At 46.4% G+C, this 21,694-nt stretch overlaps 2 protein-coding genes across 5 annotated transcripts; both read left to right on the plus strand.

Moving 5' to 3' along the window:
• The first annotated feature begins 434 nt into the window (after positions 1 to 434).
• LOC104028699 (cytochrome P450 2J2) lies at positions 435 to 8,767 on the plus strand. Its single transcript, XM_075710563.1, has 9 exons — positions 435 to 641; positions 2,256 to 2,418; positions 3,055 to 3,195; positions 4,830 to 4,990; positions 5,806 to 5,982; positions 6,537 to 6,678; positions 6,844 to 7,031; positions 7,971 to 8,109; positions 8,589 to 8,767. The coding sequence occupies exons 1-9, from the start codon at positions 435 to 437 to the stop codon at positions 8,765 to 8,767; spliced, it is 1,497 nt and encodes a 498-aa protein (XP_075566678.1).
• A 2,390-nt stretch (positions 8,768 to 11,157) lies between these two features.
• Positions 11,158 to 17,462, plus strand: LOC104026694 (cytochrome P450 2J2). Of its 4 annotated transcripts, none has more exons than XM_075710567.1 (10): positions 11,158 to 11,176; positions 12,249 to 12,439; positions 13,040 to 13,202; positions 13,355 to 13,504; positions 14,071 to 14,231; positions 14,670 to 14,860; positions 15,127 to 15,245; positions 15,481 to 15,668; positions 16,143 to 16,281; positions 17,287 to 17,462. In XM_075710567.1, the coding sequence occupies exons 2-10, from the start codon at positions 12,251 to 12,253 to the stop codon at positions 17,460 to 17,462; spliced, it is 1,476 nt and encodes a 491-aa protein (XP_075566682.1). In that variant the 5' UTR covers positions 11,158 to 11,176; positions 12,249 to 12,250. The 4 variants fall into 4 exon arrangements, with proteins under 4 accessions (XP_075566682.1, XP_075566681.1, XP_075566680.1 ...); XM_075710566.1 differs by having other exon boundaries at positions 14,670 to 14,846; positions 15,110 to 15,245; XM_075710565.1 differs by lacking the exon at positions 11,158 to 11,176 and having other exon boundaries at positions 12,251 to 12,439.
• The last annotated feature ends 4,232 nt before the right edge of the window (positions 17,463 to 21,694 follow it).

The following is a 21,694-nucleotide window of genomic DNA, read 5'->3' on the forward strand; positions in this document are numbered from 1 at the left end:
AATTATGCAACACCCACCATATGTAATTAGCCAAGTAAGCTGCTTTCACCTAACCTCAAATGTTTGTAGTGCTTATAATCCCAGCTAGGTGTCTGTATAAAGGAGCTCCTTGTTAAGGGCAGAAGGGAGGAATATTCTTCCCTAAGAAAATTAGGGAGTTGACAGACATGTAAAGCTAAAGGATTGCAAGATTGCTTTTGTTTGGCCATTTGAGGTTTTGGGCTTGGTTTTGGAGATCCCAGTGTTTAAACTTAGTTATTCAGCAGGTGGTCTGGCAGTAGCTGTACATGAGCAAGCAGCTCACCCATGGCAAGTCCTGTCCCCAGTAAGCTATCAGCATCTTAGCTTGTTTTGTTTTCTTTTCTTCCTTTCTTACTCCTGTTTTAGCATCAAGTCCTTTCCTGGGATAAAAATCCATGAGTTCATCAGCCAAGATGGAGCTTCAGTTTTGGTCTGTTTTAGTTTCTCTCTTGGAAAAGCTGAACGGTTGGACGCTTCTGGTGGTTCTGGTCACGTTTCTTTTGATTATTGACCTTGTGAAAAAGAGACGTCCCAGGAATTTCCCTCCAGGGCCACAGCTCTTTCCTGTCATGGGAACCTTTGTGGACTTTACGCAGCCCCTCCATCTTGCGCTGCAGAAGGTAAGAGCTCCATGGACATTTCTTCTACTAACAATATTTTACCTCTTCAGTGACTTTTGTCACCAAACCTGTGAAGCAAGGGCAGCCTTTGAAGAACTAGCTATATAATAACCATGTATGAGAGATGCCCCTTCTTGGTTTTATCTCTTACTATCACCTCTTCTTCCATGGGAGTAGGAAGGTCTAATGGGAAAGAAACCTGTAACGGAGGAAGCCCTACATGTTCCTCCTCTTTCTTTCCATCTGACCATGACCATTTTCTACTGGAGCCCAAGAAGGGTTTGGAGGGGCTGGGCCAGGCTAGGGGAGGGATGGCAAGTGCTGTGTGAGAAATTAACTGTTTGGACTGTGAACATCACCTCTGGAAATTGTATTGCCATTGTCTTTGCTCAGAGGCCAGCAATTTTCCCCATTACATTTGAAACAAACATTTAAGACCCTGAGTTAACCATCCCTGTGGCTTCTTCTGTGTCACAGAAAGAGGCAGCGACTGCTCTGGAAAGGTTTCCAGAGCTTTGACTCCCACCAAAGCCAATGAAAGAGATGTATTTTATACATGCTGAGTATGCTTCTCTGAAAAAGTGGAAGGAAAAGTTCTGACTTGCTGGTTGCAAATACCCTTTCTGGTGACTATTTATGTCTTGCTTTTACTTAGCAGGTTGACACCAGCCTATCTACCCTGGGTTTTCACAGGCCACTAGCACAGGTGTCCCCTAGAGGAACCCTTGGGGAAAGCTGAGGCACCGTGCTCAGGATATTTTGTCAATACACACAATCATTATTAATAAAATTAATTGCATTCATTTACATGCACACAATGACTGAGACACTCATGTGGCCCCAGACTGGTTTCACAAGTCACCACGGCAGTTCAGGGTGACCATGTGTGTCCTTTCACATAGACTCATACTAAGAAGAGGATGGCCTGAGCTCCTTGGCAGAGCAGGGCCCAAGACACAGTATGATCACCCTTTTCTCTTATACATCAGGGAGTTAAATGCCGCAGAGGAGACACTAATGCTAGCAAAGTCCATACAAGGAAAATGGCTATAATTTAGCCAGAAATGCATTCAGGCTTAAAATTAGAAGTAGGTTTCTAACCATCAGCAGTTGTTGCCACTTTCTACATGGGATAGCTGGAGCAAGAAACCATGCTACTATAGACACAAAGTTGATGAAAGGGATTATTTGCTGTGCTTTGCCCTCAGCAGCAAGAGCCTGGGCATGGTGACCCAGGTGGTGCCTTCACCTCTTGTACCCTTCCTGCAAAGAAAAGGGACAGAGCAGGTCCCCATCAGTTACAGAGCAAGTAATGTCCTTGTTATAAGTTAAATTGGTGCAACCACCTGGTGAAACTCAGGTCATACCTGCTAATAAATATAAGCAAACCATCTCTCCCACACCACGGCTCTAGCATTTTTTATTTCATCTCCAGCTTTCATGGAATAGTTCAGGTTGGATGGGACCACAGACTTGGGTTCGGGTTTTTCTTAAGTCCCTTTGCTCCAGACTGGACTAAATTCAAAGTTATATGCCATTTCTGAAGGTCTTGTCCAGGTGAGTTTTGAAAATCTCCACCTTCTTGCTCTCAGAGACCGATGAACTCTCTTTCAGCTTACTGGTCGGTATGGGAACATCTTCAGCGTGCAGTTTGGAAGTCTGACTTTTGTGGTACTCAATGGGTACCAAATGGTGAGAGAAGCTCTTGTCAACCAGGCTGAAATATTTACAGATCGGCCAAATATTCCACTTCTCCAAGAAATATTTAGAGGCTTTGGTAAGCACAGCTACCAGGATTCTGATACAACTTTTTCATCGATTTGCAATGATAACAATTAGAGGAAGTAAACAGGCTGAATCCAACCCTTGGTAATTGCACCCATAAAAGCTTGCACAGAGGAAGGCAAGAACTGAATTCAGTCTAATAATCTCACAGGTGTACATGTTAATCTGTCTGGGATTTAGGGATGATGATGAGATGAAAGTCAGGTCTTGATGAAAGAGGAGAAATAAATGCAAGCTGCCCAGCAATCGATACGCTTGAAAAATTTTCCCCTTGGTTTTAATTTCTTCTTTACTTTTTCTCCGCTGGTTGCATATAGCTCCAGAGACGTGGTATGGTGCTCTTGCCTGCAGCTCTGCCAACAGCGTGATAGTACTTATAGTATTTTGGCTTACACCTTTTTTTCCCACGCAAAGTGACAAAGTAGCAGATTAAAGCAAATCCATAAAGCTAGATCTTCAGCATAAGCGAATTACTCTTGAATTTTAATTCCCAGGCAAAGCTATAGCTTTTCAATGTCTATGGGTTCTGTTTGCTTTGCTTTGAGGTTTTTGTTCAAGATGAATGTCCATTTATTAATCCTGTCACTCATATGTGACCCAGAGCGAGGCTTGTTTTTTCCACTTACAGGGCTCATATCATCAAATGGGCATATATGGAGGCAACAGAGAAAGTTTGCTTCTGCAACACTGAAAAGCATTGCTGTAAGTTTTGAGGAAAAAGTGCAAGAGGAGAGCCGGTACCTTGTGGAGACGATTGAGGAGGAGAAAGGTAGGCGGTTACAGTACAGCACTGTGCCCAAAGCTTCCAGTTAAATGAACAATGAGAAGTAAAACTCTTACACCCAATGCAGCTCCTAACATGCAAAACACTTCTTCAGTCCCTCAAATCTCTATGTTATACTTCCAGACTGCACCTTTTAGCACTTATTTTAGACCTTAGGCCTATTATTTTAGTTCTTCCTTATTAATATTAAGCAAATATATACTACGTGCTTATTAAAACTTGTATGTTTATGTGGCTAAGGAAGACTCTCCTGTATTCTGCAAAGGAATAAATGCAGCTCTCCTGCTATCAGGCACATATGCTCAGAGGCTTAGTTAACCTCTGCTTGTCCTTGGTTTTGTAAAATATTTTAAAACTTGTTTAGTCAGGCTTTCCTTTTGTATCGTGCACAGATGAAGTGTGTGCCTTGCTCTTTTATGATCCAGCTTTTAAGAACTGCCAGAGGGATATTAGAAAGAATAATTTGTATGTTGGTACATGGATGATGTTGCACTTCAGCTTTAAATAGAAGCAGATGGGGTTTAGCTAATTCTATGGAGCTATATATAGTAAACAAGAAAGATCTAAATAGGAATTGTGAAATTATATACTGAACTTGCTCCATTTTAATTGCTGTTGCACTGAACAGGCCAAATACTTCATGTTGCCAATTGATTATAGTCCTTTATAGTCCTAATCAATAAACTAATTAAGCCGCTGTTGTGGGCTTTTCTTCCCATTAGTAATGACAAATAGTGATCATGTCCATCACTCTAATATTTGAGCACTAGCCCAGTTTAATTACTTTCTTGAAGACTGGAGAGATCAGCAGTCCTGTGCAGAGTGCCTTGCATTTCAAAGCGATGCTCCCTAGCATACTGACAGCAGCTCAGGGCTGGACTGGATTCATTACTGATATTAGTTATCTCATATCACGGCAAGTAGCTCTCCAGGCTGCCTAAATGTGCCCTAGGAGATGGTGGTCTCTGCTCGATAGCTCTCCCAAGGAATGCAGATGTGACAAACATCACACCACACTTTGCTCTTTTAGGAGCTATGTGCATCATGTCTATGGGCCATATGAGCTGTTGCTGGATTTTATAGGCAGCTGCAAAGACTTGAAATCCTCACCCTCTCCCCCCTCTCCCATCCCACTTGATTTCTTTGTTAAAGTCCAGCGCAATGGGATTTTTGCAGTGTGGTTAGTCCTGAGCTCCCTGCCCCAGGCTAAGTTTTGAGGGACCCTCTTTTGGCATTTAAAATTGACACCAAAAACATGTTGGAGCATGCAAACCTAACAGCCATAGTGTGGCATCTTATTGGTTGTTTTCCCTGGAAAGCAGTTCAAACCCTGCTTCAGCAGCAATCTGCTAACGTTGGTGTGTGCCAGTAGCCTGGGTTGGAGATGAGAGGAGATGTCCTCGAGAAAGGATGTCATGGCACACAATGTCCAACCTCCAGCGGAGGTGATGGGGGTGCTGGGGACCCCAGGACATGGGGTTAAGCCTTAGCATCACCATGGGTGCAAAGTAAGTGAGGTCTCACTCCAACTTCGGAACTGTTGATCTGGTAGAGAATATGGTTTTGACTGAGACTTTAAAGAAAAAAAAATAAAGTTGTCTTTCATTTGTTTCCTCCAGGACAACCATTTGATCCTCATTACAAAATTAATAGTGCTGTTTCGAACATCATCTGTTCCATAACTTTTGGGAACCGCTTTGACTACCATGACAACCGTTTCCAGGAATTGCTGTACTCACTGGCTGAAACACTGCTGCTCATGGGAAGTTTCTGGGGCCAGGTAAAGCCGGTTGGATGTTTTTCTAGCTTCAGCTGCATGTAAGAGCTCGGAAACTGGAGTTTCTAAGGCAATGATGTAATCTGCTTTTCCCTGTAGAAAGAGAGTCATGTTATAAGGGAAATGATCACAGGTATTGTTTAACATTAGACTGGGTTTATACACAAAATCCATCAGGAAAGCAAGGAAGCAAGTTAAAATTATTGAGGCACGTGGAGAAAAAACACTGCAGGATTGTAAAACCAATCTTATGCCTGACATAACTGAAAAGCACTGGAAAAACCTTAAAAACATCTATGTTTCTACAAAAAGAAGAGTCAATTAGTAGCACTCTCAGTACAAATTCCCTTCTTTTCTCCCACCCCTTTCCCAACCAGTTTCTCAAATAACCTCTACTTACAACAAAACTGTCTGAGGGTCCAGGTTTATAACCAAAGTAGGTGGGTGTGGGGACAGACTGCACATAGCTTCTGCATGGCTGCACACCATGGGCCAGATCCGATCTCTGTCCCCTCCACAGACCCCATCACCAAGGGCCTCCTCTGCATCCACACTGATTTATGGCTCCGGTGGCCACTTCACATTAGGTGACAGCTTTGGACACCTAATATTAGAGAACTTTATTAGCAGAAATTACCTGGATGATTCTTGTCTTGTTTATACTTGTTTACATCTGTGTAACTAAATTGACCTTTGCAGCAAAACTGATTTTTTTCCTGGTAGCAAGAAAAGCTAATAAATTGTATCATCTCAACTGTAATACCTGCTTTTTCTTTATCTCAAGAAATGCTCTTTTGCTCTGTTTGATTTCTCACCAGCTGTATAATGCTTTTCCTTTGGTCATGAGATGGCTACCAGCACCTTTCAGGAAAATCTTCAAGCACTGGGAGAAACTTCAATATTTTGTGAAGGGAGTGATCGCAAAGCACAAGGAGGATTTGGACCAGTCCGAGGCAGGAGATTATATTGACTGTTACCTGAAGGAAATAGAAAGGGTAAGAGGGAAATACCTAAAGTCTCCTAAAGCTTAACCTAAGAAATGAGCAGATGAGACTCAAGGCTGTTCTGTCAGAGGAGCCCGTGCTTCCTGCATTGCCTTCTCCTCCATACCTCTTCCACACCAAACTTATAGCAACAGCAGGAGCCTGATCACTTTGAAAACACACAGATTTTTTTTTTTTTTTTTTCATTTGAAAGTATTTACACTTTGTCTTCTTCCATTTTGCATTCTGTCATGTGGCGTAGGAGGACTCTCAGGGAACGTGTTCATGTTTCTATGAGAGCTTGCAGGCCTGTATTTGCTATTGTGAAACTTCACATTTCAAAACGTTACCTGCTTTCAAAAGTTGCTCTACAGCAAACAGGGTGTCTTTCAAAGCATTCTGCAGGGCTTGTAATTCAATGAAAGTAAGGGGTAGAAATCCAAGTCCAGGAGTGATGGAAAATAAAATAGCAGCAGGACTTGACCTATGTATGGATGGTTTTGGATTGGGTTCTTGAAAGCATCTCCTCCCTAATAAGAATTCTCATTGCCATGCTTTTTCCCAAGTTTAAGGGTGACACCAGCTCATGTTTTCATGAGGAAAACCTTCTGTGCTGCACCCTGGACCTCTTCTTAACTGGGACTGAGACGACAGCAACCGCCATCCGCTGGGCTCTGCTCTACATGACTGCGTACCCCCACATTCAGGGTAAAGCCACTGATGGGTCCTTCATTTAACCCAAAACCAGATAAGTGAAACTCAGAAAACAGAGTTATTTCCAGCTTTACTATGTGTTGGACATGCCTACACCCCAGTTTTCTTATGGGGAACCTTTTGAGCAGAGGGTTTGGGTTTTTTTCTCTCTTTCCATAGAGAAAGTGCAACTAGAAATCGACACAGTGATTGGCCAGTCTCGCCAGCCCGCCATGGCTGACAAGGAGAACATGCCGTACACCAACGCTGTGCTGAGCGAGGTTCTGCGGTTGGGCAACATTGTGCCACTGGGGGTCCCCAGGATGTCCACCAGTGACACCACCCTGGCTGGCTTCCACCTGCCTAAAGTACGTGGAGACCACCAGCCCTCCTGTTGCCCCACCAGAGCAAGGTCTTCGTGGCCCAAGTCCCCAATCTCATCTGGAGGGGAGCCAATCAGCAGGGTCTTATGGAGATATCACAGTTATATAGAAAATACAAGGCCTCCTGACAGATACTGTAGGCTCTTACGGGTCTCATCTGATGGAGGAGAATTGTGAGATCCTACAGTGTTGGTCATAATTTTCAGTTTAGAAGGTTTATCCCTTAAATTTTATACAAGATTCCTTCCAGGCATTATGGGAATAGAAGGCCAAGAAACATAGGAAAGCAAATAGTTTGGGTTTGTTAAGTCCACAGAGTGTTAAAAATCATCTATTAAAAGTAGCACTTGATAAAAGCCAGGTAATAATATTGATGCGTACACACTCTTCCAGCATTATGAAAGCAGGTATGAGATTTAAATATATCTAGTCTCTTCCATGTATAAGTTTGGTTGCATCAAGGAAACCTCAAACTAAAAAAACCTGGACATTTTGCTCCACACTGATTAAAATATTTTTCTTTTTCTGATAGAGGTCGTGGAGATAAACCAGATCAGGTTCCAAAAAAAAAAAAAAACCCAAACCAACACAGTAAAGGGTATGATTGAAAATTATTTGGTTAAGTTGCTTCAAATTCCTATGGGAACACAATGTTATCAATTTAAAGATGGTTTATATTAACATCACCAGTGACAGCAGGACAAGGTACGGATCAACACTATGGTGATACATAGAGAAACACAGAAGTGAACAATCCTGTAGGTTTTCACCCTCATTTAATTACGTAGCTTAGGAAGAAACATTTTGCCCTTAAAAAAAAATGTAGTTTACATTGTGTGTGGAACACAGCTAATAATAAAATAGTCTGACAACATGTCGGCTCTTCTCCATCACATAATCACCCTTTTTCTCCACCTCTTGCAGGGCACCACCGTGATGACCAGCCTGACTTCGATAATGTTCGACAAAAATGTGTGGGAGACTCCAGACACCTTTAATCCTGAACAGTTCCTGGAAAATGGCCAGTACAGGAGGCGGGAGGCTTTCCTGCCCTTCTCTGCAGGTAGGATGATTGATGAGGAGATGGTTTTCCTTTTTGCAATGCTTTTTTTTTTTCCCCCAAGAAACCCCCTCCAGAGTAGGGGGTACTGCTCCTTGTCCAGCTTTCAGACCATGCCCAGCATTTCCCACAGAGAAAATCCCTGTAACAGTTAATACTGACTGCTTGGAGCAGGAGGAAAATCAATTTGTTATCACAGGATGAAAAAATAGAGCTTTTTCCTCTTGCACGAGCTGCATAAATGTTTTTTTTTGTTTTTTGATGAGTTCCCCCTCTTCATCTATCTGAACAGCCGTCACTGTTTGCTCAGCAGTAAACTTCTGGGGAAGATTTCTGCAAAATGTGTGGGTGAACATTGCCACCTAACCTTTCGAAGAAGAAAAGCTCCTGCAGCCTGTGCAAGGCAGTGCGTGAGACAGGAGCCCAAGAGGTGGCTGAAGCTTGCTCAGGACTCAGGGGGGTTATTTTTGCTCCTTTTCCAGGCAAGCGGGCTTGTCCAGGGGAGCAGCTCGCCAGGACCGAGCTCTTCATCTTCTTCACAGCCCTCCTGCAGAAGTTCACCTTCCGGGCACCGTCGGCCACCACACTGACCTTCGCCTTCACGCTCAGCCTCACGCGCTGCCCCAAGCCCTTCCAGATCTGTGCGCTGCCTCGTGACTGAGGCCAGTGCGGGGCTGCCTCATGCCTTCCTGCTTCAGCCCTCTGCAAGCCTGGAAAGTGCCCCTTCTCCTGCCTGTCCCATAGATTTTGGGCCAAAATGATGGGCCACGGATGTCTAGCACCTGCCAACATGCGGGTGGCAGTGGGAAGGGCAGGAGGGCCACATCCTGCACACTGCAACAAGGACAATCCTTGAGGCTTTTCTCTTCACCTCCTGCCTCCTCCCCTCTATCAGTTTGACAAAATGCATGAATTTAAAAGCCATAATACTTAATTTCTGCTGTTAGCACCTCCCAAAAAGGTGTCTGGTGGCTGCAAAACAATGGGCACAGTTGAATGCATGGTGGCTCTTCCGTAGGGGATATGTCCATCACCCAGAGACCATTCAGCAGCCCCTAAATCCCAATGCTGAAGCACCCTGAATAACCATGGGCTGTGTTTTCTGAGGTCTCCCTGGTCAGTGGGGGCAGCTGCCCTTGGATGTACAAGCTCTGGGTTCATGCCTCAGCACCAATTTGGAATTCCAGGTGGCCATGGCAAATTCTGAGGCTCAGATGGCCTCAGCCTCAGTTTGGTGTGCATTCCCCACACCACCATGTTGCCGCTTTGCAATGGAAATAGAGATCCTTGCAGCAGGAGCATGCAGTTTTTTAATCTCATATGTATATGGGAGTTTTAACTAGGAGACTACAGGGTGGTGGAAGCAGCTTCTACCATAGGCCAACCCAAGTGGAATGGCATGAGGAGCCATGCCTCCAGGTTGTGAATGGCTATAAAAACACAGTATTGTGATTGTATGAGCGGGAAAAGTTTGCCCAAAAAGTTTGTGGTAGTAAAATACACAATGGGAAAGCAAAGGTGCAAAAAGATAATTTCATGGGGTTGCTCAGGAAGAGTTTAGCTGAAGCCCAACAGAATGAGAAGCAGCTGAGTGTCAGATGGGTCATGCCCGTGGCGGCTCGCCACTGGCCATCAGGAAGGAAATGGCGGTACAGAGGCTTTGTCACGAAGTGACAAAGTGGGAAGTCACAAGCTCACCCACTTCCCTTCCACTTCCAGCAAAGATGTGTGCCCATACACAACGGGCATGTCCATAGCGCGGGGCCGAGGAGGTGGGTCAAGGCATGGCTCTGCCTGTGATAGAGCCACTGCTTCTGCCCGTACCAGGGTCTCTTTGGAAAAGAGTTAATTACATATTCAACTTGTAGAGAATTTTTCCATTTATGTGACCAAGCATTAATGCTTAGAAATGCTGTCTCCCGTGTGCTTTTGTTTGGAGTATAGTCACAGCAAAGATTTTTTTTTTCTTCTCACCTTTCGTAAGTGACTTCTCTATGGGCACCTCTGTAGGATACTGAATAGCTAACAGGAAAAGAGGATTAAATCAAGTTTCATTTCCACTGGCTTTAGCCTCCATCTCTGGCAGTAACCACCTTTGCTGCATTACAAAGCAATCACTGTGCAGTGGCAGATTTATGCCACATGGAAGAGTCCTCTGCACATCACAACCCTGCCATGCCAGGCACACAGGGATTTTGTCAATGAGCTGTCCTTCTAACAGATCACTTGAATCCTATTGCATTTTTAATTAATTTCACAGTTACAGGCTCCTGTGGGTTTTTTTTCTTTCTAAAAGAGAAAACATAAAAGATCTGTGGACTTCTTTTCACCTATGAAGTTTTCAAAGCCATTCAGGACTAGGCACTGGTTTCTCTCCATTTTTTTTATTTGCTCTGGTGTAGGTCTGACCTCTGGTATTTTGCTACAGCTTGTATTATTTGCACTGGCCCAGCAAACAAAGGTTAATCTCTTCCCTCTTCCATTCCAAGCTTGCCTTTCCCTGTTACTTTAGGTTTTCCTTCCCTATGCTTGAAGAGAATAAACGACTGAAGTCGTCGTCTTTTTCTTTTTTTTTAAAATCAGTTGGGGAAAAAAACCCACCCCACCCCACCCCCATTTTTAAATGTAGTGGTCCCATACCATAAAGGCAGGAGGCAGGAATTTGTTTATTTTTTGAGTGGAATATCTCATGTGAGTGAAGGGGAACATGTGCATCTCCACAGGCTCATGCCTAAGTGTGCTTAAAAGCCAGTGGTAAAAAGAGAGATTCTCCTCAAAAACAGATTTTTTCCCCTTTAAGTTCCACAATAAACCAGTGATTAACTTTTCAAATTCTCAAGTGTAAATGTTACAGAGCAGCTTTGCTGTTGCCTGTATGGCATCGCTCCAGCGGCACTGTTGCATCTCTGTGCCTTGTCTTTGGCACTGGACAACCCCAATGGCCACAACTGATGTCCCCAAAAGAGAGAGAATGAACCCAAATGGTCCCCTGGAGCACAAGGTGGCAGCTGACGACTGCAAACAGCCACGGCAGAGCCACACGTTGCAATGGCAAACAGCTGCTGTAAATGCCCCTGCTTCTTTCACAATAAAATGCAACGTATATGTCAAAATTCAATGTGGTGTACGTGCGCGATCAACTACCTGTCTCAGAGCCAGTCTTAGATGGGAAAATTCGGCACAGCCTGTTATCAGCTACCACCGAAGGGCCACAGCCTGAAGAGCTGGGCATCTGTTTTGGCTTTTCAGCACCTGCCTTAGCTTTGTCAGGCTTTCGGTAAGGCTTCAGCATGGGCTAAGGACTCAAAGGCCAAAGCAGGTGGGAAGGGATGGCTGGAGGGCTCAGGGCAGGGTTCATGGCCAGAGCAGGTTGCTCTGCTTGCACTTGTCTGGCAGAGATCAGAAAATTATGGTGCTTAGAAGCCACCACAGATCCTGGATGGCTGTTTGCTTCCAGCCCTCGTCACTCTGACACACCGAAACCTCAACCCATGAGTCAGATGGTTTGTGAAAAGTTTGTGCAACCTTATCTCAGATGTCCCCATTGACCTGGGGCTCTGTCTGGAACTCTTCGTACCAGTGAACGGGCATCTGCAAACAAGGAAAGCGCGAGGCGCTCGGAGCGGCTGGAGCCTCCCCGGCACTGTGAAGCTGACGCTGGGACACGGCACGGTGAGGGCACCACAGGGAGGAGAGAGCGGGGCTTGCACCGAGCCATAGGCTCGTGGGAACAGCATGGCGAGGCTGCTGGAATATTTTAATCCCAGCTCTGCAAAGCTTGTTTCTGTCCTTTAGACAAGGATGTGGATCACTGGGGTTTTGTAAAGCAGTGGTGGGAGGCAGGAAGGGAAAGGGGGAGCTGGGGATGTTTTGGTTTCTGGGGTTTGGGGTTTTTTTTAATGAGATCAGAGGAAATGCATGAGTTTAATCAAGAAGGGGTTTAATCAAACAGTCCTTGCTGAAATGTGGGAAAGCAGGAGTCGAATGCAGCCTCCAGGCCAGGTCACCAAAAGCTGCTCCATGCTGTCTTGTGTTTGCACTCACAGCTGCACCAGCACACTGCCCATCTCCCCCTGTCTCTCAGGGTTTTGGCAGTGCCCTGTGAGCTTGACCTGCCCGTCCTGCGGAACCCCACCATCCACCCATGCTGCGCTTCCTCTGGGAGAGCATCTCCTTCCAGATGCTCCTCATCTTCCTCATTGTCTTCCTGCTTGTTGCCGACTACATGAAGCACAGAAAGCCCAAGCACTTCCCTCCCAGCCCCTTCTCCCTCCCCTTTGTGGGGCACATCTACCTGCTGAACTTCAGCAATCCCCAAATTATGGTGCAGAAGGTATGGAGGTGGTGGGCACTGCGGGGAAGGGGACAGAGATGGAGACGGAGGGGATTGCAGCTACGCAACTTTGCATCACGGGGAGGGGGTTAACCCAAACCCCATGGCCCATGAAGACTCAGAGGAGCTCACCCTACAGTAGGCAGGAGGTTTGCCCTCTGTCGGCAGCAACGTGGATGAAGTTTGCCTGGGTACAAGGAGGGGGACAAGTGTGGAGTGATCCTTTGGGCAAAGGGCACAGCCTGACACCACGGGCGCAGTCATGGCTGTAGGAACCCATAGGTCTGACCAGGGACTGGAAGGACATTTGGGAAGGGAGGGAAACAAAAGATTGAAAAACACAGGACTGAAAAATCAAACCTAGAGAGTTTTACTTGATTGATGGCCGACTAACACCAACTCCTGATCAGTGAGCTGGGAAAAGAGAAAAGAAAAAAGACCACATGCAGGCAAGCAAACACTTGTGCAAACACCCTGTCTCCCCTCCTGCCCTCAGCTTCCTTTATTTTCACCCATGTCCCCTGCCAGGGCTGTCGCTGTCCCGACAGACACGTTCATTGCAAATCAATCACCTTTTATTTATTTCCTCCCGCCTCCCAGCTTACTGAAAAATATGGGGACATCTTCAGTGTGCAGATGGGCAGCACATCATTTGTGTTCATAAATGGGCTGCGGATGGTTAAGGAAGTTCTTGTAAACCAAGGGGAAAACTTCATGGATCGTCCTGAAATTCCTATTGACAGGGAGGTCTTCAGCAACATGGGTGAGTTATCCCTCAGGACATGCATCTCAGCTGTAAGGTCAAAGCATTGACCCTGCAGAGGTCTGAGGTGGCTGGAGATAAGGCAGAACCCTGGAGCTTTTTCCCCTCAATGGAGGGATCTGCCTTGGCTCATGGTGGGGTGTTTCTGCCAGGGTTGGTCTCCTCCAATGGGCACTTGTGGAAGCAGCAGAGGCGGTTCACCTTGACAACCCTCCGAAACCTTGGCTTGGGGAAGAGGGGCCTGGAGGAACGCATCCAGGAGGAGTGCCGATGCCTCGTGGATGCATTTGGGGATGAGCAGGGTGAGTGCCACGGCCCTCATAAACTGTGCTGAAGGCAGGAAACCGGTATGGCCCATTATAATTTCACCCATGATTCACTGCATGCTGAAAAATACCTTGCCTTGCAAGCAATGCTAGCACCCTGCCAACATCCCAGCTCCCTTTTACAGGTGTTTTGCCTTCAGACTGACTGGTGAATGCAGCTAGGTAACACCCAAAGCATTATTCATAGCCCACCTTCAGCCTACTGCTCTCTTGGAGATCTCTGGAAAATCCCGTGTGCGTGTAAACACTGATGTTTCCAATGAATTCAAATGATATCTGCTCTTCTGCAGACCTTGCTTTCCAAAGTAAACAAACATCTCCATAATCTGATTGAACTGAGACCACAGAGGCTGCCCAGCCAAGCTTGGCCAGCTCATGGGGGCAGCGAGGCATCCTGGGAGAGCAGTGACACAGGAGGGTGCCCATCAGGGGCCACTCATTTCACTCATATTTGTTGAATATTTTACCTCTGACAACTGTGTTTTCTTCTCCTTTTCTGTGAAGATTAGAAGAGAATTGATCATTCCGCTTTCCTTCTCCAGGGAATCCTTTCAACCCTCACTTTAAAATCTATAATGCTGTTTCAAACATCATCTGCTCTGTTACCTTTGGCAATCGATTTGACTACCATAATGAGGACTTCCAAAAATTGTTGCAGTTGATGGACGAGACAGTTGGCCTTCATGGGACCATCATGAGCCAGGTATAGCCCTCCTGCCACCAACATGGACCGTGTGCAGTTTTGCAGGGCCATAGTTTCTTCTCTGGAGTCAACCTCGAAACTCATAGCATTTTCATCACCAAACTTCATTGTCATTCCCTATTCCTTTGCACAGGGTAGATTTGCCCGTAATTTCTTTCTGCCTTATTTTCAAGCTGTGCAATGCTCATGTTGCTCACTCTCAGCCAACATCACCTTTCCAGCCCATTGACGGCCAATGTGCCTGCTGTAACGCTGGGTAATGTACGAGTCACTCCATAATAGGAATACCAATCCCTTGTAATGCTCTTCTAGAGCTGAGCTATTTCCACCAGCTCCAGCAATTTAGTAAGTGTGGCATTGCAGGCTCCTCAGGTTTTGATAACAGAAGGTTTTTTTCAGTCCTTTATTCAACTTGCCTTTCTCCTTTTGTGTCCAAAGCTGTACAACTCTTTCCCATCTATAATAAAGTTACTCCCTGGATCCCACCAAACCATTCTTAAAAACTGGAGGTTGTTGAAAAGTTTTGTGAAAGAGAAGATCAACAAACACAAGGTGGACTGGAACCCCTCAGAGAACCGGGACTTCATCGACAGCTACCTGCACGAGATAGCTAAGGTTAGCAATGCAGAGCAAACCCTTCTGCAGCAGGGCTTAGAAATCAGGAGGGATGAGAAACGAGCCCAAGTTCTCCATCTGAGCCACCTGTGCGACCATTTATGAGCTTAGGAAGGACATTAGGTCCAGGGCACCCATCAGCAGGATGGAGGTGCAGGGGGGGCCAGCAACTTCTGCCAAAATCCTTGGGGTTGACTTGGACTAAGCCCAGTGTCAGGGCAGCCCTCGCTGTTTGTGGGGCACTAACATACCTTTTTGTGAAGGACAATGGCAGTGGCAGCTTCCAGGAGGAAAACCTCGTGGCGTGCGCGCTCGACCTGCTGTTCGCTGGGACTGAGACCTCTTCCACAACCATCCGCTGGGCTCTGCTGTATATGGCCATACATCCGGAAATTCAAGGTACAATTAGCAAAAGGTCGGTGTTTTCCTTGCTTTTAGCCTTCACTGCTTTATGAGAGACTCTCTTTTTTGAGAAAAAAATCAGGAAATCCTCCTGCACTCACACAAAAGAGGTGCAAACAGCAGCAGGTGTCCCAGCTCGGTCCTCGGGGCACCCTCACAGCAAACACCTTGCGTTGTTCCAATGGGTTTTTTTTTTCTTGGACATTGGCTGATCCCTGTTCTTTCCCACCAGCCCGCGTGCAAGCTGAGATTGACGTGGTCATTGGGCAGGCGCGGCAGCCAGCCCTGGAGGACAGGAGCAACATGCCCTACACCAACGCCGTCATCCATGAAGTGCAGAGGAAAGCCAACATCATCCCTTTCAACGTGCCAAGACTGACGGTGAAGGACACGGTCTTGGATGGCTTCCACATACCAAAGGTAACACCACTCCTGAGCGCTGAGATTTTAGCAAGACACTCCCAGTTCCCCAGGCACATTTCACCAGGCCACGTCTCTCCTGTGCAGACAGGAGGGGCAAAGCCACAGCGTCCCTGCCCCGTCCAGAGTTCACTCCTATTGATCACGTATTTTTGTCGTCCAACGTCCAGCACGTTGAACGGTGCAAGACACCCCCTGCACACACCATCGAAGCAGATTTTTACAGGAACTTTGGCCCAAGATTACAGCAGATAAAAATGATGCTGATGAGGGAAAAACGTGGCTATATAATCATTGAACCTCCAAACAGACAGGAAGTAGGAAAAAACAGCTGTGCAGAGGGTGTTGCACAAATAATTGCAGCAGAACTTGACTATAGATGTTCTTCAAGGAGAGGAGACCGGAAGAATAAAATGCCCCTTCTGCTGTCAATGACAGAAAAAGTGCAATTTGTTTTTATTTTTGTCATCTTAGGGCACTGTTTTGCTCACAAATTTAACCTCCGTGTTGTTTGACAAGAACGAGTGGGAAACCCCCGACATTTTTAACCCTGGGCATTTCCTGAAGGATGGTCAGTTCTGGAAAAGGGAGTCTTTCGTGCCATTTTCTATAGGTAAGATTTCCTGGATTTTGTTGCTTCCATGCTGAGGCACTGGGATGGGACTTCCAAATGCAAAGGGCAGATGATGGCTGCACCCTGCTCAAGCAGTGCTCAAGTGGCCACCCCAAAGCACCGCAACCACACTCTGAGCCCTTTCTTGTCTCTTCACATGGACAGAAGACAGATGAGGATGAATGAAAGACCATAAAAATGCCAGAGACCCTAGAAACACCTTCAGCAAGGCAAGAGCATCACTCTGTGCTCCTGCTCCCACATGGCTGAAGGCACTAGGGGCTTCACCGTTTGCCACCACAGGGCACCCCAGCCAACAGCTTCCTCTGAGAGATTGCTGTTAGAACCCCCTGTTTCCTGTATCAGCATCCCACACCTTCTCTGGTAGCTCTCTCTGGTGTAGTTCAAACCACCAAACTCTCCTAGCTGAAGCCCAACAGAATGAGAAGCAGCTGAGTGTCAGATGGGTCATGCCCATGGCGGCTCGCCACTGGCCATCAGGAAGGAAATGGTGGTACAGAGGCTTTGTCACGAAGTGACAAAGTGGGAAGTCACAAGCTCACCCACTTCCAGCAAAGATGTGTGCCCATACACTACGGGCATGTCCATAGCGCGGGGCCGAGGAGGTGGGTCAAGGCATGGCTCTGCCTGTGATAGAGCCACTGCTTCTGCCCGTACCAGGGTCTCTTTGGAAAAGAGTTAATTACATATTCAACTTGTAGAGAATTTTTCCATTTATGTGGAGACTGAGCGTGTCAGCACAGCTTATCCAAACAGAGGAAGACACAATGCCTGTGCATAGTTACGCACACATGCCCTCACATAGCCCAAGCTGTAATGCCAATGCCGTTATTGGCGAGCTCAGTTTGGGCTGCAAAACTCATCCTGGGAAGAGGATAACACAACTAGACCATGGCCCTAAGGGAAGGCAGAGGCTTTTTCAGCAGCAAAAGCAGCTGGGTAGCCAGCACAGGCTGAGGATGCCATGGGTGGCTTTCTCCACAGGGAAGCGTGCCTGCCTGGGTGAGGTGCTGGCCCGCTCCGAGCTCTTCCTCTTCTTCACGGCTCTGCTCCAGAAATTCAGCTTCCGGGCGCCCCCGGACACCACACTCAGCCTCCAGTTCAAGCTGGGCATCACGATGACCCCGCAGCCCTACAAGATCTGCGCCATGCCTCGGTAGGGAGGTACCCTGTCCTTGCAGGGAAAATCTTTTGGCAGGGATGCTGAAAACAAGCCCTTGGCAGCTCCCCTGGGCAGCGGTAATGACTGCCTGGCTCCAGGGAGAGGCTGGGCAGTTTCTTTCTTTCTTTCAAAGCAATTGCAAAAATAATTTCTTTTACAAGCGGACCTCGCACTCTGTATCACATGAGAAAGGTGATCAGCCTAGGATTTCTCAGAGCACGTTTAGGCTTGCGATACAGCACTGTAAATGAATGAGGGGCTTGGGCCTTTCATAATTTTATGATGGATGGCCATGCTTCACCGTGGCAAGAGAATGAGCAACACTTTAGATTGCAGTGTTCAGGCTGTGGCTACCTACTGTGGAAGAGCAGTATCAGCCCTTGTTTTATAACTTTAATACAGGTAGTAATTGCCAACATCTTTTGATTTTGTTATCCTTGACAAATAATCCATTAAAAAGAGTTACTCTATAACAGCTCTTTGTCATGCAACAATAAATCTTTACTGAAACATTTTTGCCATGAAGCGTTTCACAAAGTGAAGACTAACAGGCAATTTCCAGTGCTGACTGTAGCCTTCAGCTGTGCCCAGTGTTTCAGGCCAGGGGGTAGCAGGGAGCTGCGAGCCCACCCAGGCAGAGGCAGCCACACAGCACCTGACCCATGTCGCTGCAGCATTGCTCTCCGTTAGCAGAGTTTGGCCCTGTAACAGCAAACACAATTCCTACAGAACTGATGAGAATAAATGACCCTGACAGTACGAGTAAAGCAGCAATGAAACCACCAAAGCCTGCGGCCAGGTCCTGGCATGCCACAGCAATTAACAGTGTGACGCCCACATGGAGAACAGGGAGTGCTCTCCATGCTGACAGATCTCTCTAAAAACCACTCGTACTTGCAGCTCTAGAAGTCCTGGGTCCTGCCTCCTAGACTATGCTAAATCCTCCCCATTTACCCACCCAGCATCTATGAGCAGCCTGTGGGGCAGAGTGGTGAGCTCCAGGCATGCAGGATGCACACAGCTAAGCCTGCTGAGCATGAGAGTCTAATGAATAAAAGGGTCCCCTGGAAAATACCAGCAACAAATTACTATTATTTTAAACCATCACATGCAAGGTGAAACAGTTCCAAGTAACAGTCGCACTGTGGGACCCCAGCAAGGCCCCCAGGCATGAGAAGCTGCAGTACCTGACCGGGCAGCAGGGACACGTGGCAGGAAGCCACAGCACAACCCAGTGCCGATAACACACTCGCCCGGCTCCTGCTCACCTGCTGAGGAGGTGAGGAGAAAGCAATCTTTTCCTGTTAATTTTCCTATTTTCCTGGAGTATTTTTTGTGTGTTCCTAGAGGAAGCAAATTTTTCCCCAGCATCTCTTCCAAGAATTGAGCATCTTTTTCCATGCAAACATTAATGCCCAGGTGGGTTTTAAATCCTTTTATTTTAACCTACATTTTCCTGTCCTTTGAGTGCAGAGGGGAGGCAGCATGGAAGGCTCAGCTGGCCCTGCAGACTTGCCCAGAAAAGGGCAGAAACACCCTGTGGCCCCACAGCTGCACACTGGAGCCAAGCATACCCACACAACATAAAGCAAAATTTATAGCTGGTGAACACTGCTTCTAGCAAAGCTTCTTCAAGCATAGGGCTTGGTGGGGAGGCTCAGCCCCCTCCTCTGATTTTCTGTGCCAGGCACGGCTGGGGGCAAACAAGAGGTTGGACTGAGATGCAATTTCCAGCACTTGAGGCTCCTGTTTTGCAGATCCATAAGGCAGAGACATGAGAACACACGGTGGGAACCAAACCAACCTATTTATAAAATGCAGGAGACTTGACCAGGTTCTCACTAGAAGTGGGAGAAGACATCCCCAAGCCCAGCTCTCCACTCCTCCTCTCCTCATGCCAGCTGCCCTCCTGACCTGCTCCTGGCAAGGGGCTCCCACAACAAGGAAGTTCATTTGACTTTCTAGACCTTATGTTCTTTCTTTTCCTTCCTTGGGAGAAGCAGACGGGGAAAGCTGGGAGCGGGCTGCATGCCTGGAATCGACTGGGAACAGGAGAGGGGAGCAGTGACGAGTGTCCGAGTGTCTGTTGTGTACAGCATTAGTCCCAAAGCACTTCCAGTTTGCAGGTGTCATCTGACTCCCCCCGCCTTGGCTCAGAATCCCATTTCCTTTCCCAGGCTGCTGCTATATCCAAAAGCTTCCTCCCCAGGTCTCCACTAGGCGAGTTGTACTCTGAGCAAAGAGCACATTTCACAGGACTGTTTTGCACAGGGTCTCCTTGGCTATTTTTGCCCCCTCCACCGACACCATCTCCCATGCACGGCTGACCTCACCTCCTCCTTTTCTTTGTGCTCAGGGCTCCACTCCTGTACCTCTCCTCCAGGGACGCCCCTCGCCTTAACATACAAACCTCCTGCTGCAGTGCTTGGCTCTCATGGAGCTACCAGAAAAGCTGTAAGCAAACAGGGTCACAGACCCAGGCTCTGCACAGGCTGCCTGCATTTGAACATAGCTTCTCGTGACCAAACACACCACCCCTTGGTCCCTCCTTCTGCGCTCAGGAAGGCAGCAGTGGCTACCGGTGTGTGTCCTGTGACAGATCACATACAGGCTGAAAACATCCTGCAGCTCAGTTCAGGCTTCCTGCACAGCTGAGTGCCTCTTCCCTTCCCTTCTCCCTCAAACACACACCTGCAGTTTTTGGTCTTCAGTGTCTGAAAATGCTTTTAAGTCCAGCCTGAGAAAGAAGAAAAAATGGTTCTTTTGTATCTGGCCGTTCACTTCGCTCACGGGGACACATCTGCCAGTGCAAAGGCCCTTCTGTGCCAAGGTATCACACAGCTCCCCATCCTCATAGGGGTAAGAGCCCAAGGCAATAAATAACGGTTACTCACCAATGTCAGGCCAGTCAGGCTGAGGACTATGGTTCAGAGAAAGGGAAAACCAAGGTCTGTGGTAAAACCAGGTCTGAAAACGGTCCCCAAAGGAAACTTGTGACACCTTCTCCTTGCTGATACTCACTTTGGAGGGCTGAACAGCTGCTGGCTCTCATTCCCAACCTCACTTCTGGGTTGAGGTTAGTGCCAAGGGAATAAGAAAGCTGTCCACAACACGAAGAACTGGGCACATAAATAACCTGCAAAGCAGATGTAGAGGGCAGTCAGTTTTCTTTTCCAAATAATAACAAGCTTGGTGATTTAGGAGTGTGTACCTGTCCTCTATGTCCTCTTAGGTGGGGCTGAGGAGAGTAGGCAGAAATCCTAACTTATTTCAGTAGCAATAAGCAACTACTGAAGTCACTTGACAGCTAATTTGCGGTGGGTTTTGGTCTTTCCACCTCACAAGCTCCCTTGCCCAGCTCTCAGATGACTGTCAGCATACTGAGCAGAAGTCACCAGCTTTGGGTGGGAATGAACTGAAAAGAGGAGGGGAAGGTAGCACAACTCTGATTTGTTGTTGTAACAGCAAAACATACATATGCACATTATACTTACACATTACATATCCTGTAACATGACATTTTAGATGGTATAATTTTATCAACATGCAGACTCAGTTCATATGTTGCCCAGAAGCATGGATGCTTACATCAGCTAGGGACCATTAAATGCATTGCTTGGAATAGACACCAAAGAATTAATTTTAAAAATCTTTATTTGAATATAAAAGAATTCTTTCCAAAGAAAAATAAAACCAAGAGTTTAAAAATTAGTGCAATTTCTCAAGTTCTATGCAACACAGTGTTTACATATGTTTTAAACAGAAGATGTAGACACGGATACACTGAAAACCTTAATTCTAGCTTGACTAGTGGGGGGAAGGGAAAAAAGCAAACAAGTTAAGAAAATTACTTTACTAGACATTACCAACTCTTAAACAATTGTTTTCATTTTCTAATTCCTAAACTATTTATGGCTACCTAAGTAAAACATCAGTATTGCTTATATTACTTATTTCCAAGTAAGTGTATATTGTAGAAAATAGAGTACCCATATATATATTTTTAATGAACAAAAAAATCAGTTAGGTGAAAATGTATTGTCAGTGAACATTTCTTAATCCACTATAATACAGTTGTTGCAAAAGAATCTTCTCAAAACTGCTGCCTGATTCACCTTGAGTAAAAGAACCTACTAGTCCAAAATTTGTATTATTGCTACAAAACACTTCTCTTCCATAGTGGTTATTCTCAATCTCATATAAAAAATATTAACAAATGACACGTCAAAC

This window comes from Pelecanus crispus, chromosome 5 (assembly GCF_030463565.1).
Source record: "Pelecanus crispus isolate bPelCri1 chromosome 5, bPelCri1.pri, whole genome shotgun sequence".
NCBI classification, from domain to species: domain Eukaryota; kingdom Metazoa; phylum Chordata; class Aves; order Pelecaniformes; family Pelecanidae; genus Pelecanus; species Pelecanus crispus.

Excerpts from the sequence above, each read along its gene's own strand:
- LOC104028699 (XM_075710563.1), top strand. The coding sequence starts at position 435 with ATGGAGCTTCAGTTTTGGTCTGTTTTAGTTTCTCTCTTGGAAAAGCTG. Across the intron at positions 4,991-5,805 it reads TGGGAAGTTTCTGGGGCCAG|CTGTATAATGCTTTTCCTTT; the intron begins GTAAAGCCGGTT and ends ATTTCTCACCAG. Across the intron at positions 8,110-8,588 it reads TTTCCTGCCCTTCTCTGCAG|GCAAGCGGGCTTGTCCAGGG; the intron begins GTAGGATGATTG and ends CTCCTTTTCCAG.
- LOC104026694 (XM_075710566.1), top strand. The coding sequence starts at position 12,251 with ATGCTGCGCTTCCTCTGGGAGAGCATCTCCTTCCAGATGCTCCTCATC. Across the intron at positions 14,232-14,669 it reads ATGGGACCATCATGAGCCAG|CTGTACAACTCTTTCCCATC; the intron begins GTATAGCCCTCC and ends TTGTGTCCAAAG. Across the intron at positions 15,246-15,480 it reads CATACATCCGGAAATTCAAG|CCCGCGTGCAAGCTGAGATT; the intron begins GTACAATTAGCA and ends CTTTCCCACCAG.